General features: G+C 41.2%; 2 protein-coding genes across 2 annotated transcripts; both read right to left on the reverse strand.

The window, feature by feature from the left end:
- Positions 1–682: 682 nt before the first annotated feature.
- LOC125020450 (E3 ubiquitin-protein ligase ZNRF2-like) lies at positions 683–7,064 on the reverse strand. The gene is made up of 4 exons (XM_047605789.1): positions 6,285–7,064; positions 4,753–4,848; positions 2,351–2,456; positions 683–1,562 (listed from the first exon to the last, which is right to left on the reverse strand). The coding sequence occupies exons 1-4, from the start codon at positions 6,610–6,612 to the stop codon at positions 1,505–1,507; spliced, it is 588 nt and encodes a 195-aa protein (XP_047461745.1). The 5' UTR covers positions 6,613–7,064; the 3' UTR covers positions 683–1,504.
- Positions 7,065–8,010: 946 nt separating this feature from the next.
- mturn (maturin, neural progenitor differentiation regulator homolog (Xenopus)) lies at positions 8,011–14,572 on the reverse strand. The gene is made up of 3 exons (XM_047604821.1): positions 14,012–14,572; positions 11,344–11,466; positions 8,011–9,529 (listed from the first exon to the last, which is right to left on the reverse strand). The coding sequence occupies exons 1-3, from the start codon at positions 14,168–14,170 to the stop codon at positions 9,422–9,424; spliced, it is 390 nt and encodes a 129-aa protein (XP_047460777.1). The 5' UTR covers positions 14,171–14,572; the 3' UTR covers positions 8,011–9,421.
- Positions 14,573–15,387: the final 815 nt, after the last annotated feature.

The raw sequence follows: 15,387 nt of genomic DNA on the forward strand, positions 1-15,387 counted from the left end.
ATATAGATTTTATATAGATATTCTAGTGACAGATTTCTACGCTCTAGGGAGTAGGTTAATCTTCCTGTTACCATAATATTACATATAGATGAAACATGAATCTTTAACATGGCATGCATAACGTGTGACCTACAACAGTATTATTTTGAGTTTTTAGGCATCCTGGAATGAAGAAACCGAACACTTATCCAACAGCCCTCTTACGGGTGAATCTGAAGGAAATTACTCTCTGCTAGTAGCTGTCCTTCAAATGCTTTCCTTGCCGTTACCAAAACACCTTCTGTGACACTCGTACATAGTCAAGGGTAGCATCTACTCAGGCTCCTCATTCTGTACCAATCTGAAATAACATTCCATGTCTCTACATGCCCACTTCTAGGGAGACATTACGCACCTCCTTGACTTCCTCTGCAATGGAACTTTAGGAATCCAGTTCTGGATTGTAATAGGTGAAATTCTATACGCACGTTTACGTTTAACCATTCTCTCTCAAGCTAAACTGACGGCTTTATATATAAATGACACAGCCATGGTACGTACATTATATTTAAAAGCATTTATTTGGTTCCTATCTTCCTTTCATCTGCCCATGTCAGACATACGTATTAAATACCTATTGATAAAACGAGAGAAGACTAATTAGTCCATACATACTGTAGCTAGAAGAATATAATAGTTCTTATGCAGGAAAAAGCCACAAAGACAAAACATTTATTGTTGTGCAATTCATTACAGTACAAATAGAAAGAACACAGGACAAAGGTTCAAAGGTTATAGGAAAACTTTCCAGTCTGTGACGTAGCAGCATAATATGGCACTCCTTAGAGAGTATGAATCATCATTAAATATGTTTCACCCTATCTATAATTCCACCACTGAACTACAGTCACATTATTGTGGTTCTAAATTGCCAACGTGATTAACAAAGTCAGACTATATCATGTCAGACTGATGATTGTTTAACGAACAACATTGATATCCAATTTTGCAATAAAATTAAGATATTTTTCCTAACTACCATCAACACTGCAATCATCCCTTAAAGCTGATATAGACATTTATCACTCTGTATGGCTGTTTTTCATATTGCACAACATCAGCCTTCTGATCCAGTCTCTCAACGGATTCTCAGTCTAAATCTCTGAAAAGAGACGTCAGACATCTTTCTTTATGCAGGGCGTACAAGTCCACCACTATAAAACCACACCCAGTTCAACAAAATAGTTCAGTTCAGATTCCAGGTTGCATGAACCCACTTTAGGCCAGAAGGTGGCATGAGAAAAATTCACATACTTTCCAGAGACAAAATGACTCCACAAGTGGTTCTTTGAACATTCCAAGACCTCTGGAGAAAGCCTATCTGAAGTCCACCGCTGTTCCATGTGGCAATATGAAAAATCTGGTAAACAGTAACGTCTTACAATCCCTGAGAATTGCTGATGCTTGGCCAGAACAGACAGTGGTGGGATGAGGTAAGGGCGCACAGTCAAGCACAGTGCAGCTCTTACTCGGTGGGATGCTCCGGACATGAGCGATTCACCTGAAACCACCCGTCTATGCACCTGAAACATGAACAAGAACACAACATTAAAGCTTGAAAATTAAGCTGGAATGAAATTTGGCCCCAGCAAATCTGATAGAAGTAATTAAAAACATGTTTCCCCTCCTTCAAAATAAAAAAGCCTCATTTATTAACATTAATTGTGGTGATTCTAGTTCTAAAGGATGTTTAAACTGTGGCAAACGGATTGTTGAGTCTGTTAAATAAACCAGTAGCAAGTTACCATAATTTACAACAAAGACTGAAAAAAGCAACTCTACAACTCAGACTTGACATATTATATAATTTGCATTGTTTTTTCTTGCCTTTAGACAGAGCTGAACTTGTTGCGTTGCCCTGGTCTGAATCATTAAGATATAACACAAAAACAGAGGTTCTTTATTGAGCCCTCATTTGACCCATTTATTTATTCACACCATAGTATACCATTTGTGCACTGTGGTACAGCAGCAGCCTGGGGATTACATGCTTGCTTAAGGTACCTCTGCTATGGACATGAGGGGGATGCAAACCTGTGACCCTTCGGCCCCACAGCTGTTTCTGTAACACCTAACTTTTGAAAATATATAATGTAGCTAAAAAAATAAACCAGCAGTGAAGGGGAATATGAGTTTCTGCACATTTATGACCTGTGCATTGTATAAACTGTACACATATATAAAAAATATATAGAGTGTACTGTAAAGTGTACGACCAGTAATGTGTGAACACATAATAACAATGTGGTTAATTTCGTGAAATTTTCTGGTGCATTCTGTTTGTTTATGTGTGTGCGGTGGCGTTAGTTACCCTTTATGGTAGATACAGAGGCAGGGCAGCCTGGCAATGGTGTCTCCCTGCTCCAGCTCTTCTAAACAGATGGAACATTCCCCAGAGTCTCTGGACAGGATGTCCTCTGAGAAAGACAATGCGAACACAGACAAAGTGAGCAAAGAGCTGCCTCGTACGCCAAACCTGGTATCAAGTGTTCACCGTTCACTGAATCCCGCGCTACCATCTGGTTAATCTTTGACACCAGAACACCTGTTACCAGATGAGAACAGGAGAAAAGTTCAGTCGCGGGTACAGACCTTGTTTTGTGGAATGCACTTCACCCTTTTGACAATGCTCTTCTTCATATAAAAATGTTTTTTTTGAGGAGAAAACCAGGTGCCTGATCAGATTAACCTGAGGATTTTAAGACAGGCTCTAGAGTCAATCCCTGAGGCAAAGCTATGACTACTGTTTGTAGGTTCTTTTTGTAGCTTTGCATGCAAAGCTACTAAAAGACAGACTAATTCAAATGTACTTTGGTAATATTTGCATGACTTTTTGTGAAGGATAAAACGATGGCTGTAGCTTTTATACATCTGCATATCTGTGATAAGGTAGGAAACTCTGTCCAGCATGTGAGCTGCGTATCAGTAGCACGCATGCTGCTGTGGGTGTGTGCAATCTGAAAGCTGTGTGAACTACAGTTCCATGCTGACCCCAATCCTCACCCCAACCCTGCAGAAACATGTAAAGGTGAGGAGGAATCTGCTCTATTTTTCAACACCTGCCAAAATATCAAGACACTGAAGTTTATTACATAGTGTGTGTACTGACAACTGTGTGTTTATGATGATTTCTATGGACAAGCAGTGTTTGCCTTTCCTGTATGTGAGCATGAAAGGGCGTTGGTGTGCATTGCACAGGTGCTCTTACAAAACATGCATGCATATCTGCTGTGTAGATGTGCAGCTGCATTTGCTTTGACATTGCCGTGCTGAACTGTATAAAATTCAAATGCAGCTGCGGTTTTGTTATTCTTAAAACATCTAGACTCCATTACATTTATAGCTCAAACTGAAAACTAAAAATGTTACTTAAAGGACCTATGAGGATCTTAATAATAATAAAACATCATGAACTGCCCACAACTATACATAAAATTGTTTAAATCTGTGCATTTTTACCTCTTACAAAGGAATGCAGTGAGTAAAAATAAGATGGGGTTGTGGTTCCCCCAGTAGAGGCCTTGGAAGGAGTCCCAAGGTACTGTAAGTCTTGGCATTTGGAATATTTATGTTTTTTCTTTTAAAATCTGCGCTGTTCACTTATATGTTCCTTGTTCATGTGTTTGACGTTCACGTGCTTTTTCAAGTGAGAAGAGAGAGAAGACATATGACATGGGATGAAAGGTTGCAAGCAGATGTGTATTTGTTGTAAAAGCTTTGTTTTGTTTAGTTATATAACCAATCTTAAAGGAAAACTAAATACTAGGTTCTGCTGCATCTGTGACCACAACCAACAATGTGAGAAATTAAACCATTTCAGTATATTAATATCATAATATTGCCATAATGTGTAGTGCCCTAAGAGCAGTTTTAGGAATTAGGTGTTTGTTCATTGTACCTTAGTTGACGGAGATTTGAATCTTACAGTCCAAAATCTTCTTCTTAAACCATTAAAGAACTTTATTTTAGACAGGAATCCTACAAACACCTTTACCTTGTCAATTTGTTTTTACCTTAAAGTGTCCATACTTATTTTTTCTCTTTGGCGGCACCTATGGCAATAAATGGTAATTGCAGGTGTGTTTCTGAACCTCACCTCTAAGAGATCCGTACCTCATCACCTAGGTGACCAAAAATCGAATCAGCTTAATTTGTCATGTATGTAGACAGACACACACATAGTGAATTTACATTTAAGGCAGAGAGCACACTTGAAGTAGTGGACAGCCATGCAAAGTGCCCACTGGGGAGCTGGGCCTTTAATTCCTGTTCCTGCCTTATGATTTTTATAAATTTCTCCAAAGTTTAATCATGATAAATGGTCTTGCTTTTATATAGCGCTTTTCTGCCTATTGGTACTCGAAGAGCTTTTACAGTCACAGACACATCTACCCATGGGAGCAACTGGGGTTCTGTGTCTTGCTCAAGGACAATTTGGCATGTGGCCGAACTGCTAACCCTTCATGAACAACCCGCACTACCTACTGAGCCACAGACACAGTGGACCATATGCTCAGTCACCATTTTGTTAACTTATGTGGTGACAGATAACGACTTTGTGTCAGCTAGTTAAATAAATCTTTAAGCAAAAATGAACAAAAAACGTTGACCAGTCTGAGTCGGACATGGTTAGCTGTGGCAAAAAACAATAAAACCAAAGCCTTTCATGCTAACCTCCCATGGCCTCTTACACTTTCACCCCCACATTCTTACTGTTGTAGGTGAGGCGCGTTTTGCTGAAACACATGAGCAGGTGCTTCTCTATTTCCCCCGATTCCATAAACTTGGAGCAAACAGGACAGTGGAAGCCTGGAATGAAAACACAAAGACAAGAACGTGATGTGGCAATGTCTTGTGAGAATCTTTTATTGATGTGTACACAAGAGAGGACGTGGGACCGGGCCCTGCAGTCCTAAAACACCTGCATGTACTCCAGGTCTCCCTTAATCTGTGACAATCTGCTTACCTCATCCAGTTGTTAGATGCCATTGGGATAACTAAACTAAAACCATGCTTAAACTGAAGATTAATATTTACTGCAATGCATTTGAAAATCAAGTTATTAATTAATATTGTGACCCAAATACACGAGGCTGTGCACCTTCTCTGCTGTATGAAGATTAATAGGCCAAGAGCTGCTTGACCTGAGATAAGCTAACCTCCTCCAGTTTAACATTATAACACCTCCGTCAAGAGAGAGACAGCTATTGTATTATACAGTGTATGCAGGCAGCAGTTATCGCTCATGTTTGTGTCATGTGTTTGTAAGGAAGGTGTGGAAATTAAATAATGTGGACACAATGTGAGGCCTGTGGAGTCACAGTCATATGGACTCTCCTGAGCAAAGGTTATTGATGAGGTCTTTGAAGATTAGACTTCCCCTTTAAGTAAATCCTCCATGCCAGTAATAAAGAGGAGGCGGGACAAACCATGAAAAATCAAGAAATGAGGAAATGAATGGCAAATCTATTGTTTAGTTATTGAGTTTCAGCCACGTGCACTCTGAACGATTATAACCGTTCTGTTAGTCTCACTCCTGCTTTGTTGTGGTCTCAACTGGAGAAAACACAACCGTTTAGAGAAAAGCTTACAGATTCAGGAAGTTTGTGTTCGTGTGTGCATGTATGTGCGTCCGTCAGACAATGTGTAACCAGCAGGAAGCCCTTATCTGCTGACCTACATTATGCACTCTTCCCTCTCAGCCGGAGTGAAAAACAGGCCCGTTTTGCAAAACATAGAAGCAGCAGAAGAAAGACTGTTAAAAGGCGAGTACAGCAGAGTCACCTGTGGCTACAACAAAAGTGCAGAAGTGCGAAACAAAGGGCTCAGTAATCAGACAGCTATTACCATATACCAGGTATCACATGTCAGATGGAAAAACACTAAGCAACGTTGACTGTAACTGTCTTTAGGCAGCTAATGATATCTTATAAGAGTCATAAACATGTGGTGCCCTACATGAAGTAACATGTTGAGTGTGAAGTCATAAAGAAGAGTCAGAGACACACACATTTACACGTTAACATTACACACAATGACATTAAAAAAAAGTTTTGTAAGATAAAATGAAATGAGATTTTCTGACAGAAATAGGCTGTCACATCTATATTCACGTGCAGAGTAATACTGATTATGGGTACTTCAGGAATAACACGGAAATCAGGAGATTAAGAAATAAATCATAAATGTGGCTTTTCATTCCATATGTTTATATGATTTCGTAGTATCACTTGTTACAATCTTACCTCCCAGCAGTCGAGGAGATAGTTGAGCTGGTAGGGACCCTATCAGCAGCCTGTGGCCCTCAGGAGGAAGCTGGTCCTCATCGTCACCATCTGTGACATCGAGGCTCTGATTGAGTACGTGTGACCCTGACCTGCCGCCGGCCGGTATACTGAGCCCGGAGCTCGTTGGCCCTCCACCTGTGTATCGGATCCGGGGGCCATCAGGTCCATTTGTGTACCTAAACCCCGCAATCCTTTCTCCTCCGTTGGGGTTTCCAGATGGGAGGTCAGAGCTGGAGTAAGCCCGAGTTCTACCGTCAAACACGGGGCTGCTCGGTTTGGCCCCCATTCTCTCTGCGCCTTACCTCCACAGGTTTCGAGTGCGCTTTAAAAGTTTTTAAAGGCGATACATGATCACAGCGAGTCCTGAAGAGACGACACCAACAAAGGAAGCAAAGCCTAACACATGCACAGGAACACGGCCCAGACGATCCAGCATCTCAAACTTTCATGGTGCAACACTATGCGTTAAGTGCGCACTCACTGACGCATAACTTAATTTCCAAACGTTGTTTTTTTTTCTTGACAGAGCCCTTCCCTTTTTTCCAACAATGGAAATATAAAATAGAGGAAATCTCTTCAGTTACACACCTTCAGTTCCTCTGCTTCAGACGAGGACACGAGCGCAAGGGTTGACCCAAAGCTCGTCTGGTTCAAGTTTGTTTTTGTGCTCTGCTGTGGCCGTCTGGAAAGAAAAATAAAAGCAGGGATTGCCCCCCTCCTCCTCCTGCGACGGGGCAGCTCTGTCAAATCATCCCCAACCTCATTGGAATAGATCACTTAACCTTCAAAATAAAAGTACACAACTAAGCAATGGATTGTTTACTGAAAATGTACTGCCCTGTATAATAAAACTTAAATGATCAGTATGTTATCATATATATTTATCTCATCATTATTATCTATTGGCCATTCCATATGCCAGATTAATGCCTGCAAAGCATGTATGCCACCAAACAGTGATCTTCCACAATACTACTACTAATAATAAATAAGAACAATGCATGCTTTATAATCAAAACATCCCTATGCTAATACTTCCCAAAAGTTCTTGCACATACCAAAATGTTAAAGGTGATGTATGCCGGAAGGTAGTGGAAGCATTCATTTCAGTAAATTTAATTTATTTGTGTGCGTGTGTGTGTGTGTGTGTTGTAAAAGTGAACACTGGTGAAATACATATTCTGGAAAATATGTCAGTTAACAAACAAACTTAGCCTCATATTAAGAAAATATACTCGTATCAGGTCAGAATTCAGGGGGAAAATTGTTTCAATAGTGTTAAACTACTGAAAATGAGTACTCATATGTAAACAGCATTTTATCGTTAGGGATTGTAGGTTTGGTAGTCATTTTTGATTTCATTGTCTAGTATAATGCTTAAAAAATGAAGAAGAAAGAAATGCTGCAAATGCTACTTGTAATCTGCATGTAGCAAAAGAAAATGCCGTGCCCTTCGTGCTTTTATTCTGAATGCCGTGTCACCGCTTCCTGTGTATGTCGTCGAACTTGACGCAGCTCTAAGAGGGCGCGTCAGGTGGCGCGTGACGTCAGCCCCAGTAACACCAGCGGGCTGTTGTTGTCACAGCAGCGGGTCACCAGTGCACTTTGTGATACAAAAAGCGCTCCATGTTTGGCGGTTTGTCTTCCAGTAACTTCCTGCTATTAAGAAAAAAGCACCACTACATGTGGAACAATCCGTTCACACGGTTTATTGACCGATTTCACACACATCAGAGGACAAACAGAAGAAACACTGCATGAGAAACATTCAAATAGGCAATAAAAAGACAAACGTTTACAAGCCAAAGTAAAAGGTTGAAAGATCTGATAGAATCTTGCATGTGGATCTAGTGGCTGGAGGCCTGAAGCATTGCAGTGCGCTGGATGTGACACAACAACACACTGAGATTAGAAATAACAGGGCAGGTGGGGGGTGGGGGGGGGGGGGGGGGGTCTAACACCAAATATGTTCTCCTCCCTGTGATATCACTCAAGGGTTTGGGAGCACCCTTGTTAAATTTAGTATCAGGAGAAACTTCTAAATGAGACGGCAAATTCAAAACAACACGCGTAAAAGAGATACTGGCAAGCTTTAGAAAGGTCTCCTTGGATCGTGCTGAGAAATAAGGGCAAAGCTGTGAACCACCAACGACCAGGAAGACTACAAGAAATTAGAGTGTCATGTGACAATGACCCACCCACCAAACGAGGAAGGACATAAGCTGCAGCATGGGCCTTTGTCATAATGGTCATGTGATAACATTGATTAAAACATCCTCGTAAAGTGACTTTTAACTCTTTGAGGTGTACATCCTTGCAAACATTAACAAACACATCTCAGGAAAATATGATCCATGCTACTGTTAAGCTGCACACTTTGATTTCCACATAAGGAGCGACTCTGTAAAATGCTCTTGACTGTAACCTATATGACTATTTCAAATGTATGTCTAACACAGGACAGGCTGAGAGCCACCCCAGCTGCGCCACAGTCCTCATTACTCCCTCTTTACGTCCATGAAGTGGTAAATGACACTTGCTAGAACTCCGTCCCGCCTCGCCTTTTCTTGCCACCCCTCGTCACCTCACATGTCCATAGTCACTTTATACTCATTCGCCTCTCATCTGGCTCTGCGTCAACAGACAGTCAGAGAAAGTAGGCTATCTGCCACATGCATCTCCATAGAAGGGGGGGAGGGGGAGGTATTGCGCTAACATCTGACTGTATTTCTGCATAACAAAGCCAGCTGTGGCCGATGTAATATTGCTGCGCTGTGGAACTTTAACTAACCAAATAGTGAATGATTATGATACTTGCATTGTACATGGCTACTGGTCATGTAGCCCCAAAGTATATGTGTATGTGTGTTTATGTGTGTGTGAATTGGAGGTGGGGTTAGGGTCAACAAAGTGCAGCAAAGTGCACTCTTTGGAAAGCAAAGCCACTGAGACATTCAAGAACATGGTGGTGCATTTTTAGCAAGTTGACTGTAAGTATGTATGAGTGTGTGTCATTAAGGGTCAGGCTGAAATGTGTCGAGGGCTGGGGCTTTGGGGCAGATCCGCCCTAGCTCAGGACTCTTCTTGGGGGATTATCACTGCTGGCTGACCCCCATCTGCTGGTGGTCAGGCCCAGGTTCCCCCTCCATGTCAGCGTGGTAATGCTCAAAGCTGTCGTCCTCTATGTCTGGAAGACCCAGCAGCTGACAGGGAGAGAGAAAGGAAAATGTTAGAGATATTAAAGTGTGTGAAGGTGTTTAAATATCTCTAGTTCTTCCTTTGCTGTATGACGAGCACTTTAAAGATGCCTTGTTTATCTGCAAACACAGATTCAGTGCCAGGTAGGCCGTGACCTAGGACCTTGTGTTAATTAACAAAACTAAATTTTTTAGCTTTGAGAATACTCTGACATAGTTTGGGAAATAGGGTTGAGGATTAAATGTGAAAACTGATGTCCTTATTATGTCTTTACAGAAAATGTTAAGCTATACAATTTGCATACAGTTAGATAATTTTACATACAGTGGACTATACCAGAAGTTTACGCCACAATAACAGCTATGTTTTGTCAGATGCATTTCCTCATCTACGTATCTCAATGACCGGACTAGCACAGAAAATACATGACGTCTCTGACTTCTCTTTCCTGTATTACAGTGTATTTGCTAAAATAGTTATATCTACTAAACCTTTGAACATTTATTAGCTCCAACTCCAACGTAATCCACTCCATTCAACTCAACACAGCACTTCCTACTAACATTTTAGCTGTGTGATAGTATGGATGCTTTCAACAGTTTTGGCCTGTCGCGTGGCTGCAGCGTAGGCTGTGCTTGGATGCGTAGCAGAAGCATAAACCAAGCTGTGGTGTGTGTGGGGCCCCTTCTTGCTCGTTCATGTGGTAAACCAATAGCACTCCATTTTTCTGAGTTTTAAAAAGACAACCAGCTGTTTTCAATATGTAAGCGTGTATCAAATCTGGGTTTCCTATATTTATTTTTATTTATTTTAGGACATTTCATGAAGCCATTTAGCTATAAAGCTCTTGTGAGGCTTCTCATCAGTAATATTGCCACGACAACCAAATGACAGTCCAAAAAGTTGCTGTGCCTATGACAAAACTTTGACTAGCAGATGAAATAGCAAAAATTAAACTCCTTATTTATAAATTTTTCCCCTAATTTTATTATTTAATAATTTTAAAGAATCCACTCATTCAACTTCTAAAGCTCACAAATGAATCAACTGAATCTTATTCTGCTATGTGCTGGATTATTTCTTGGTTGGGCTGAACTACATATTCAGTCTGGTTGCCACAAAATTGCCATGACAACCAGCTGAGGCCACAACAAGCTGTGGTGCCCCTGACATACCTTAAAGCAAAAAGTCTAATAACAAATATATGTAAGAGCTACTGCAGTTTACAAATCCATTCATGATTCATTAATGATTACTCTGTCAGAACAATTTGGAATTGTGCAGATTTGAGTGTATGGTATGTGTGCTTATTCATTGTGAATAAGTAAAAATGGCCTTTGTTTTTCCATTAGGCTGCGGATTTGATAAAGAAATACATCATAATCTGGTGGGTAGGTTTTAATGGAATCGTCTTTCAATCGTCTTTAATGGAAGACGATTGAACCATTGGCCTAAAATATGTAGTTAATTAAAAGATAGATCCTTCTCAATTTCTTGTTTTCTAGTATTATTTATCAAAAAAGTGAAGTTGGGTCATTTGGTTCCTCAAAGTGCTCTCGTGCCAAACAGATAGCATGACTGTGAATTCATAGGCCTTGAATGCTGGTTTATAATCTCCTCACATCTTGTATCATTTGCTATGTGATAAGCAAGCCAACGTTGTAATGCCAGCTCTCTGTAGTACAACATGATGTTTTGTCCATTGAGGAAGGAACAGAATGTATCAGGGCTGCTACAGACACAACAAGCTGAGGTCACCGTGTTGTGGCTGAAGCCGTGTGTTAAAAAGTAAACTCCCTGAGTGTCACTGTTTCCTTACAGGCCTGAAGGACGTGAAGACCTTCTCCAGCACCTCCAGCAAAGTCTTCTTGCCACAGGAGGAGATGTAGTCCTGCGCCAGCTGGAGGAAGGGAAGGCAGTCCTCGCTCTCGCTCCACACGTGCTGCACACACACAGACACGGCAGATTATTAACACGTTTCTCATCAACTGAACTACAATGAGGGAAATCCACTTACTATATGTGCAACTTTAACACAACTCATCATGACCTGTAGCACTACAACCAGTGCTCACTCTCATTAAAACGGCAACAAAAAAGTTGTAATTCTCTGATATCAGTAGACTAACGTCTACTTCCTTGTTAGAACGATAAGTCGGTCACCTCTTATCTGTTAACGGAATTGTTACATAAACAGGTCATTGGAGCAATTCTTCATTTCTGACTTTTAGTGTTGTCTAATTGGAGTCTAAAGGCCGTGCGGTTACATATTAGGAAAGAGCATCTAGTTGAGTAATAGGTAACCAAGCATTCAAGACTGTAATACTGTATTGTGTTACCATACACCCAGATTAAGTGTAGACTAGCAGGACTAGCTCTGAAATATTTTAAGGTTAAAAAGAATCACATTTTAAAAGAAATTATTTACATTAACTACAGGTTTATTAAGTGAGCACACAATGTATAAAATATGTCTTCATTAGCACATTAAAAAGGGAAATTAAAATGGTTATAACAAAAATGGGGATCATTAACAGGGGTAAACAAATGGACTGTAGTGTGCAAAAGTGCAAAATATTATTTTTATATATGAATTCAGTTTTTGATGAGTAAATTAATGAAATTTCCAAGTAAAATATTGCCTCATGTACTGATGTCAGAGTCACATGAGGGTCATGTGAAAAGGTGTGAAACAGCCTGGTGTTACTACAGAGTTCTAGACAGGGGTAATGACAGACTCTCCAGCTCCAACTCCTCTGGGATGGCTGTTTCACTTTGACAATCTCTCATGTCCACTGCACGGGCTAACCCCAGCTTCCAGCAAAGCCACTCGGATGAGCTGAGAGACCTCTTAAAGGCCACATAGCAAATTCAATAGCTCTTGTTTTTCAGCTGCCAAACATGACACATCACATGAGCGGGATAACTGAAAACTGCTACAACAAGCCCCAGAGGTTGTTTACAGAGCTGGAACCTGCAATATGCAACTTAACTGGTGATGTGGCGCGACTGATCTCACAGCGCCCTCTAGTGGACGAGCTGATGATCCAGACAGTCTCAGTTTTGACAAAAACAAGCAAACTGACAAAGATTGTGTGTGTGTGTGTGTGTGTGTGTGTGTGTGTGTGTGTGTGTGTGTGTGTGTGTGAGAAACAGTATGTGAGGCGCCTAGCTGATAGCAGTATTGATCGATTCACAAAACAGTGAATGTGAGTGTGTCCATGGGTTAACTGTTGACAGTTAGATTGGGAAGCCAGATAAAGCTGAGAGAGGGGGATAAAGGGAAAATAAAGTAAGGAAGATGGGATTCAAGTTTGCAAGGCAACTTCCATAATGGGTTAATTTGCTTGCAACTCGTAGATTTATCGTCTCAGTAAGAGGTTTTGATCCTTACTACGTAAACTATAGATCTACATTCATCTGCGCAGCCTGTGTGACATAATGTGTTATTGACAGAGCAGACTTGCTGGCTCCTGGGTCATCTCCATCAACTCCCCACCCTGTTAGCCCTTGTCACTGAGCAGGAGAAGGGAGGAGGGCCGGTACGGCTTCTGGGGCTTTTGTAGGACTCCTAATGCAGCAAACTGGTAAAGGATACACAGTAACTTTATGCAGACAGTCTGTGGATGATCAGAGCTTGTAGTATAGCAATTTAATAATATGGTGACATATGGAATTATCGGCCATGGACTGTGAAGGTTCTTAGTCATCCAGGTCATAGTACACCAAGAAAAAAAAAACGTTTCAAAAAAAGGCAACTGGACTAGAGTTTCAAGTCCAGTTACCTTTTGTAAACTCTTTTTTGGATATTGTTGTCTATCAGTTACTAACGGTTTGCAGATTATGCATGTGAGGCTGATTCTTTTCATTTCCTTTACATTTGACTGTCTGAGGGGAATTAATAAATAACAATTATATATTCTATTATTTAAAGGAGCATAAAATGAAATAAGGCATCATTAAGGTAATACATTTATGCACACACACATTTGCACTGATTCCTGAAAATTAAAGGGATAAAATAAGATCTACTGTGCGAGATGAGATGTAAGTGTATTTTGCATTTATGGCAGCAAGAGAAAGGAGATAATTAAGAAAAACATTCAACCTTAATACACAACTACCACAAATTCGGCTGTGACTTTTGTTGTTGTTTTTAATGCGATTACGTTGTTCATCACAGCAAAGACATTTATTTTGAAAGTGACAGGCCTTGTTTTTTTTTTAACCTAGCTGACGGTGCTACGGTTCAGAGGGCTATCGTTGCTGATTATGATGGGGGGGGGGATACATCAAGGGAAGGGGGGTGCACCCAAACTGAGATGACATCATCCCCTCCACAGTGCGCCCAAAAGGCCCCCCTCCTCTCCACTCCCATCAGCTAGAAAACCCGGACCAACCGGGACAACCCCACCTCCAGCCCTCCCTCGACACACCTACAAGAACACACACACACACAGCTAGAGGCCCTGCAGAAGCCCACTTACAAAACTGTCTGTGCCGCCGGGACACAACACGTAGAAAGATACGCCAGGCTCCGCGTAAAAGTCCAGCCGCCTCTCGTCGTCCTCCTCCGCGAATATGAGGTCGAACGGGTTACCGGAGCACCACTTCTCCGCCGCCTCCACCAGATGCTTGAACTCCATCCTCTGTTATCCGGTCTGCAGTTTCCCTGGCTCCGGAGCTTGATCTCTATCTCTCTGGCCGTCACGGCGATGATGCTCAAGACGCAAATAACAGCTGATCGGACCGCAGCATCAGCAGCCGCTACCACTACCGCATCTCCCCTACTGCGCCTTCTGCATGGCCCGGGAATAAAGATAACGCTGCTGGCGTACAGAGTCTACCGGGGTCTGGTGTAAATCCGTTCTCAAAGCCCCATTCCCCTCTTCCTCCCCACGTTATGAAATCAGCCCGTCGGTCGCATACATGCATACGCAGGAGGACGCTGGACTAAACGCGATGACGAATAGTGAAGCCAGGCGGCCGTCGATATCTGAGGCGCTACCTCCAACTTTCTCACTGTGCTCTGGCATTTAACCTGCAAACATCACCAGGAAGACCAAAAAAAAAAAAAAAACAAACAAACAAAAAAAAAACTTCAAAAGCTTTTTTAAACTAGTTTTATTAGGAATTCTATTTCATTATAAAGACGTAAACTTAGAAAAAAATAGGATCAAATGCAAAATGTGTGATAGAAAGTTTTGGGGGAAAACACATATTCGACTGGTGCTGAAAACTATTTTATCAAACTTCAGGTTCCATGACATTATTGGTCAATTATTGAATCGGTTGTATTATTACATCTTAATATGATATATTTATTATGAAAAATAATGTTTATTTTTCATAATTACTATTTCCAACACCATATTGTGATAATCATCCTAATGGTGAGCTTGGATATAACCACTAAACTGCTCACTGGTAAACTCATTTCCAGTGGCCTCATTCTGTATTGGAGAATAGCCCGTATTGTGAGTCAGTCCAGTGTATGAGAACCACTAACTGAAATGGCTCTAAGGAAAACTATCTCTATTTCTGGTTTTAGTTTCTTGGAGAGCCCACAAAAACGTTAATGCCGACATCATCCTGGGAACCACTTTCCAACATAAACACTGTCCACTGTGTTTACAGGAATCCAGCCCGCTGCCATTATCCTGCCTCCACTCTCACCCTCCCTGTTTCACTGAGTCCACACCACCAGAGGGCGAGTGAAGCCAGAGAAACCTTCCAAACTCTGTCAAGTTGAAAGAACAAATCTCTGAATAGACTCTTCAAAATAAGATAACATGAGACAGGATGATCCGTTATCTCATGGTTGGGAAAGGTGCAGCGTTGCATCAGCAGCCTACAAGGTTAA

This window comes from Mugil cephalus, chromosome 14, assembly GCF_022458985.1.
Source record: "Mugil cephalus isolate CIBA_MC_2020 chromosome 14, CIBA_Mcephalus_1.1, whole genome shotgun sequence".
In the NCBI taxonomy this organism is placed as follows: domain Eukaryota; kingdom Metazoa; phylum Chordata; class Actinopteri; order Mugiliformes; family Mugilidae; genus Mugil; species Mugil cephalus.

Bases quoted from the DNA above. Each gene is read 5' to 3' on its own strand.
- LOC125020450 (XM_047605789.1), bottom strand. From the start codon at position 6,612: ATGGGGGCCAAACCGAGCAGCCCCGTGTTTGACGGTAGAACTCGGGCT. The intron at 4,849-6,284 runs GTAAGATTGTAA...TTTTCATTCCAG, and splicing joins ATCTCCTCGACTGCTGGGAG to GCTTCCACTGTCCTGTTTGC. The intron at 2,457-4,752 runs GTAAGAATGTGG...TGTCTTTCTCAG, and splicing joins AACGCGCCTCACCTACAACA to AGGACATCCTGTCCAGAGAC.
- mturn (XM_047604821.1), bottom strand. From the start codon at position 14,170: ATGGAGTTCAAGCATCTGGTGGAGGCGGCGGAGAAGTGGTGCTCCGGT. The intron at 11,467-14,011 runs GTAAGTGGGCTT...GTGTGTGTGCAG, and splicing joins CCGGCGGCACAGACAGTTTT to CACGTGTGGAGCGAGAGCGA. The intron at 9,530-11,343 runs GTAAGGAAACAG...TCTCCCTGTCAG, and splicing joins TCTTCACGTCCTTCAGGCCT to CTGCTGGGTCTTCCAGACAT.